Source organism: Nyctibius grandis, chromosome 9 (assembly GCF_013368605.1).
Source record: "Nyctibius grandis isolate bNycGra1 chromosome 9, bNycGra1.pri, whole genome shotgun sequence".
In the NCBI taxonomy this organism is placed as follows: domain Eukaryota; kingdom Metazoa; phylum Chordata; class Aves; order Nyctibiiformes; family Nyctibiidae; genus Nyctibius; species Nyctibius grandis.
Window position 1 is genome coordinate 33,420,687 of NC_090666.1, and position 7,416 is coordinate 33,428,102.

The 7,416-nt window shown below is 42.9% G+C and overlaps 1 protein-coding gene across 2 annotated transcripts in view; it reads right to left on the bottom strand.

Annotated features, from left to right (window-relative positions):
- FAIM (Fas apoptotic inhibitory molecule) overlaps positions 1-7,393 on the bottom strand; it is a 12,853-nt gene extending 5,460 nt beyond the window's left edge. For both annotated transcript variants that reach the window (XR_011048732.1, XM_068407237.1), the window contains exons 1-4: positions 7,319-7,393; positions 4,183-4,318; positions 2,789-3,017; positions 1,265-1,314 (exon numbers count right to left, since the gene is read on the bottom strand). Coding sequence is in view for 1 of the 2 variants with exons in the window: in XM_068407237.1 (XP_068263338.1) it covers positions 1,265-1,314; positions 2,789-3,017; positions 4,183-4,293 (390 nt within the window). In the remaining variant the exon portion in view is untranslated. The remainder of the gene's footprint in view (positions 1-1,264; positions 1,315-2,788; positions 3,018-4,182; positions 4,319-7,318) is intronic.
- Between the last annotated feature and the right edge of the window lie 23 nt (positions 7,394-7,416).

The window sequence follows — 7,416 nt, forward strand, 5'->3', positions numbered from 1 at the left end:
TTTGTCAAGGCGCCAAGTTACAAGATTTGTGGGTATTAGATGACAATCAAAATTTCTATTAATCAGAAATGCTAAAGTTGGAGTTTGTGAATTAATATCGTTGATCCACAAGACAGTTTCCTCCCGAGTTGTGCAGTACAGCCAATAAGTACCACACAAACCTGCGCTGAAGTGGCAGTAAAACGTGAAGGATTTAGCGGTACGTTCTACAGCAGGACAAAGAGATCCCTGAATTGAGTGTAACAGTTGTGATTTTGGATACACAGCTCCTGTTGCAGTTATGTAATCTCCTGTTATGGCTTTTGCCACACATGGCTGTGTTGCTGTCATCATCTTTGGGAGAGCTGAAAAATCTGTGTGCCGCTGTAATGCAAGCACAGTTTGACAACCAAACCTGTACTTGTAGCTTGCAAAAATATCTCCTAGTGCATTTATTACATTATAGAAAAGGCTGAGAACCATCAAGAGCAGAAGTTCTGATTCACTGAGAGAGGATGTTTCTTCCACTGATTACTGAAGGAACATTTGGTGGATCTTTTCATCCTATTCTCACGTATAGCAAAACTGTTGATTTTACAATTTACTCATCCAGGGGCTCACTTGTGGCAGTAATAATCACAGTGACAACTCTCTGGCAAGAAAGCACGTCTTTCAAGGATGGGTAAGCCTACATAGTACTGCATATTGAAAGCCATCATAATATAAAAAGATGCCAAATAGATTAAGCCTTCTAGCTGTCAACCTGCTCTAAAAATTAATGCAGATGGGACAGAAAGACAGAAGATTTGACTTGTTGCAAGAAGACTCTTAAGCCCTAAGTTTAAGGACCATCTCTAGATGGAAAAAAATCATGAATTGTAACAGACTACATGTATTCAACTTTCTGTCACCACTAACACAAGCAGGTTTGGATGAGGTGGCTCTACACTCTGCATCAAACTCAAGTCCCTCCCACTCCCCTGAAAGTTTTTACCCTAAAAACCCTGGACAACTGATCCAGGAGATTTATTTTGCTTGTCTAAAAAGTGTAAACAAAAGCATTGTTTATCCTTAAGTAGATAGATGTTTGGCATCCTAACTGCAATGCTGTCAGTTATAAAACACAGTGAAGGACATTTGGAACAGACTAATAGCACACTGGCTGTCTAGGCATATGCTCATACTCCGTGGTAAAGCAAGTTAACGTGCCCCTCTGTGGCTTATTTTGCTAAGCTTTGGTTATCTAGCCATAGCCTGTGAAAAGCCTTTGGAAGCGATCACATACCGCTGTTTCCATTTTTTGACCGTTGCACCACACATCCATAGTGTCCTTTTCTGTGAAGGAAAAAGAACAAAAAGTAGGAAGAACAAGATATTTTTCCCCCCCTGCAGAGAAGATCTAGGAAATTTTAAAATTTACTATTTAATTTTACTTTCAGTTCCCCAAAGGAAGTTCCTAATTAGCCACAGCACCTGGGCTACAGGGTTTGTTCTTATATTGGAGAGCTGGGAGGCTCTGTCACCAATGGGCAAACAACTTTTGCTATGAACATACATGTTTACCTCTCCCTAGCCCTGGCTATTAACACTGGGTTGTTCTGAATATTGTCAGAGATAGTCTTGACATTCTTAAACTGAAAAACTTGCAGACAGAAAAATGAAGTAATTTCTGCTAATTATTCAAGTGCTGTTTATTCAATGAAGCTCTAACATTTTTTTCCGTTTGGTTGAATTCAAAAGCAGCATTATTTAACATCCATCAAACTGTTTGTATCCTTAAAATCTCCTTGAAAACTTAAGTACCACTTTAAATATCAATCTTAGATTTTTTCATTTGAAACAGAACATTCTTTACTTCTCCCAGCACATCCTCCTTAAATGACTTTGCTCTAGAATTCACACTACTGACACTGTCATCCACAGGACATCAGTAGAGAGCTGAATACTGCTTGCCTTTTCAGTCAGCATAGGGAGGTTAAAAGTCTGCGAGGAAACAAATCTGTTTCTGGCATTAAAATTGTCTTTCTTCCCCACCCCCGTTCATCTTAGGGCAGTTCATTCTGTCCTGAGGCTTAAGAAGAAATCATAGCCCAAGATCTCTTGTCTCCAGGCCTAACCAAACAGCAATACCTACGTGGAAGTTTTCCCACTAGATGCCATGGACAAATTCCTCAAGGGATCCCTTCGTCCCATCAGCTTGTAATGTATTTGGGGAAAGGGGGGCAGAAGAGATGTATTGCCTTGCTATTAAGAAACTGAAAAAAGTCATCCAAAGGTTTTAGATTAAATTTGTTGTTAAGAAGTGATGCAGAAAAAAGGATGCTGATTTATCTATCAATAATGTAGAATAATATTGTTGCGCTTCTTCAGTTAAAGACTTCTTGACTTTGGCTTATGATTTTTAGAAGGGAAGCGTGGTTACCTGGTTAACAAACTTACACACACAGCAGGTTTGGTCACATCGCAGATAACACTTCTATAACGTGCTTCACCTGGAGAACTGCCTTGCTATGGCAGCTCTATGGATACAGAAGCCGTAACTCCTTCCAACCTTTTTTATTTTCTTCTTTTTTTACATTTGGACCATGCTGCTGTAGAACAGAACACTGACAGCAGGCTCGCGCAGGTGTAACAAGACCATTATTTTTCAGACTGTCTTTGGCATCAAATTCCAAACTTCCAGACCACCCAGGATTTTATACTGCAACAGTGCTAGCCACTGAACTGTGCCTTCTCTTAACTACCAGTTACTAAATGCATACAAGTTTATTCAAAGGCAGCAACATGAAGTCACACAATGTTTACTTACCTAGAACAATTCTATAGTCCGTACCACCCAAGATCAGTATCCAAGTATTGGTTGTTTTTGACCTGTTCTCCATATACTTCTTGAGGCTCTTTCCATCGATCTCCAAAGTATATTCATACGCAAAGCCACTGACTGCATCAATGTTAATAGTAGCTTTTGTTTTGCCTGCTCCAACAGGGAATGTTTCTTTACCCACTAATTTAAACATCCAGTCTTTTCTTATTTCTACCTGTAGAATAAAACAAAGATGACTGGTATTAATTGATAAACCTGAATGCATGTTTTACAGAATCACAGAATCACAGAATCAGAGAATGTTAGGGATTGGAAGGGACCTCGAAAGATCATCTAGTCCAATCCCCCTGCCGGAGCAGGATTGCCTAGACCATATCACACAGGAACGCGTCCAGGCGGGTTTTGAATGTCTCCAGAGAAGGAGACTCCACAACCTCTCTGGGCAGCCTGTTCCAGTGTTCAGTCACCCTCACCGTAAAGAAGTTTTTCCTCATTTTTATGCGGAACCTCCTGTGTTCCAGCTTGCACCCATTGCCCCTTGTCCTGTCAAGGGATGTCACTGAGAAGAGCCTGGCTCCATCCTCATGACACTTGCCCTTTACATATTTATAAACATTAATGAGGTCACCCCTCAGTCTCCTCTTCTCTAAGCTAAAGAGACCCAGCTCCCTCAGCCTCTCCTCATAAGGGAGATGTTCCACCCCCTTAATCATCTTCGTGGCTCTGCACTGGACTCTCTCTAGCAGTTCCCTGTCCTTCTTGAACTGAGGGGCCCAAAACTGGACACAATATTCCAGATGCGGCCTCACCAGGGCAGAGTAGAGGGGGAGGAGAACCTCTCTCGACCTGCTAACCACACCCCTTCTAATACACCCCAGGATGCCATTGGCCTTCTTGGCCACAAGGGCACACTGCTGGCTCATGGTCATCCTGCTGTCCACTAGGACCCCCAGCTCCCTTTCCCCTACGCTGTTCTCCAACAGATCTGTCCCCAACTTGTACTGGTACATGGGGTTGTTCTTGCCCAGATGCAGGACTCTACACTTGCCCTTGTTGTATTTCATTTTAGTATAAAAAAAAATAAACTAGAACTCAGGGAACAGCTCAGTACTTAACTATTATTTCAGAATGAATGAATACACAATATTCTGTATGTCTAGAGTGCCTCCGCTCACGGACAGCAAAGCACTTCACGAATACTCACACCTTAATTGTAACTGAAACAAAGACTGATGCAGTTCATTACATTAGGTAAAGCTAACCAAGTGAATATACCTCACTTGCATTTATTAGTCTTTCATTTGTTCTGATGCCTGTTGCACGGAAATGCACTTATATAATCTGTATCATAGTGAAGTTTGAGCACATAGCAATTTCACCTTTCCATCAACATAGACAACACGTTTTCCTGAAGTGGTCCCATGTTCAAATTCAATCTTATGAACACCATCACTTAAAGCTACTTCCCAAACAGCCACCAAATCTGTCATCTTCTCTAAGTGGCTGTACCGAGACCTATGGAAACACCAACAAAGTAAATTAATTGTCGTTGAAAGAGTTCAGTTACTGATGTCTATATTTCAAAGCTTTACCGCTTCGAGACAAGTTGCTTTTTACAAATGAAAAATGAGACTCGAAAGAAGCAGCTTACAGAACTGCTTCTATTTTCATGTTTTCAAACACCCAAATATGACAAAATACCACAAAATACAAACAGACAGTTAAACAGACTCACTTTGACGAACACCATACAAAAACATATATATCCATCTAACCTCTAAAACTTCCATTTCAGGTGACAGTATGGTTACAAAAGTATATTTAGAATTCAGATGCTCCTGGACAGTTCTGCAATTTCTTGCCAGGTGCTACAATGCAGTATTTTGATTAGTCTCTGAGAAAGTGTTTTAGCCTTTTAAACTTGAAAAATAGTAAGGACGACAGTTTAGCTATTACCTGTTTTAACAGATTTGTCTGCAATCTTTCTCATAAACATTACCTACATCATTTAGAAATGCAACTCTGCACACACAAACACCCATAGAGGAGGAGATCTGGCAAGATATCCTTTCATTTAAGTAATTTTTAAAGTTTAGATACAGTCATAAGTGACCCCTGGAACTGTGGATATCTTTCCAAATCTGCTCATACCACAGTTCTTATTTTTTACCTTACTTCATCTTCACAGACAGTAATCTCCTCACGGGATGCCATAGTAACCAAAATGGCTTTTAATCCAATTAGCAGCAAGAAAAGAAGAAAAGCAGAAGAGCAGCAGAGAAGTGTTGAGGCCTAAATTTTCCCTGTTTTCTCCATTTAAGATAAAGGACATTTTTAAAAAGGGTCATAAACTATCATGCACTAGTGTATAGATGATGAAATACAAACATTATTTTTCTTATTAGACAAAGAGGCAAATCTAAGTATTCTTCTACAAAATTAGTATGTGCAATTTATCCTAACTTTATTAGCACATCACAAATTTGTTAGTTAGTTGATGGAAAAATGGTTGCCTAACTTGTGAGCGAAAGCTTAGAAACGAACCACTTGACCAAAGCAAGAACCAAATCCAGAGCTGCCCATCTCGTCACAAACCGTAACAAACTAGGGACTGTTGCCACCTCAGCGAAAGTGAAATAGCACAGGCAACAACAATTTCAACCTGCTTGTTTTTTCTAAACCACTGTAGTAGTTTTCAACAATCGTATTAGCAATTTGATCTGGCAATTCAGTCGTAAAGTCTGCGCGAACCACAAATAAATCACTTGTTTCTTACTTAGGACATTATTAGACCATGACTGTGTTTTACAACACTGCTGATATTTTTAATTTATCATTTTCAGTAAACAGATTAATTTGGGTAAGAGCTATCTGCATTGTCTGTGCATATCAATAAGCATAATAAGTGAATTTTTGATAAATTGTACATTTCAGTGAAAAATGAATTAAAAGTAAAGTTGTAAGTTCTAGGGTCTCTCTTCAGCATAACAGAGGAGTGTGCATTTAAAAATTAATCCTCCTTCACTCTAATTTAAGCTTCTATTTTAAAAGATGCTCAAATACACTGCTGTATTACTGTCCGTGGCTTTGTCAGTAATTACACACATTTCTGTTCATAAACTGAAAAATAAGTTTTAAAAACCGTTAGACCATTTGAAGGACGTAAGGGTGTAGTTCTCACAGTAGCGAGCAGTCTACACCACCTAATAAATGCCAAGGAGGTTGTTTTGGTTGTTCCTAAAGTTACAGGTTGATTTCTGTGAAGGCTCGCACCCCCTGGCACACGGTGGAAGTCAGGCGAGGTGTATTTCTGTGCTTCCCCATTCCCCTTCTCCTCGAAGGAGCGGGCACCAGGGGCTCTGGACAGACCCAGACTTGTCCTTGCCAGCTAATGAACACAAGAAGCGGCCTCAGGCACAAAAAAGAAATGTCAGAAGAGGTGGCACCAGGAGCACGTCTACAGCCTACCCACAGAGACAGCATCACCCCTTGTAGTACACAACCCTCCTGTGTGAATTTTAGCAGATAAGTTAGGATGGATGCTGAAAGGGTTAGGAAACATCCCAGAACACACAATTTCTGTTTGTTTGGGTTTTTTTAAACAAATCATGGTAATGTGGGAATACACTTTTTTTTTTTTAATCAAACCCAAACCCAAGCTCTAGGCCAGCTTCATTTTCTGAAGGACATTCAATAACATCAGTCCAAAGGGAAAGCCATACGCTACTACACGACTAGCAGATGCCAGCTGCAGTTCGCCCTCAGACATTCACTCCCTGGCTCGAATCCAAGGAAACAATTTGTACTGACCGCCGACCGTCTCATTTCACGGCATTTTCTGTTCATCAAGTCAGCAGCCCAAAATGAGATTTACTTTTTTATACATAAGGGCTTGTTTTGAAAACTAGGATAGGATTAGCGCTCTGCATCCACCTAATCCACCTAATCCACGCGTGGTAGCAGGGGGATGGTGCAATAGGACGTATATAAACTCCAGAGACAGCAAATTTCTCCCCACCACCCACGTTTACTACCAGCAAAGAGCTTTATTTTTTAATTAAGTTCTGACAACGACATTTCCAAATCCCTCCTCAAGCAGCTACTGCTGATCGCCGCGATCCCCCCTGCCCAGGGAGAACAGGCGACTCCGAGCCGAGCCGCACTCGCCCGCGCCTCAGGCCGCGGAGCCCCCCCGGCCAGGCGGCGCCCGGGGAGGTTTCCCGGCACGTCCCACCCTTCCTCCGGGCCGGGCCCGCGGCAACGGGCGGAAGCACACGGCGCCCGAGACGCGGTCTGCTTCCTCCTGCTCCTCCTGTAGCGGCCAGGTGGTCTCCAAGGAGCCCGGGGAGACGCTCCCTCAGCCCGGGCGGGAAGGGGCCGCGGTGAGAGAGGGCAGCTCCCAGACGCCCGCCTGCCGCCCGACCGCTGCAGTGCCTGAGGGGAGACCAGGCCTCCGCGGGCGGGCGATGAGGCGAGCCCGGCCCCGGGCCCCGCCGCTCCCGGCCCCGCTCCTACCTCCGCGGGGCTCTCCTCCCCCTCGGCTTCTCCGCGCCTCAAAATGGCGGCGTGCGGCCAGCGCCGCCCCGCGGCCGCCCGCCTCCCTCCCCTCGCCG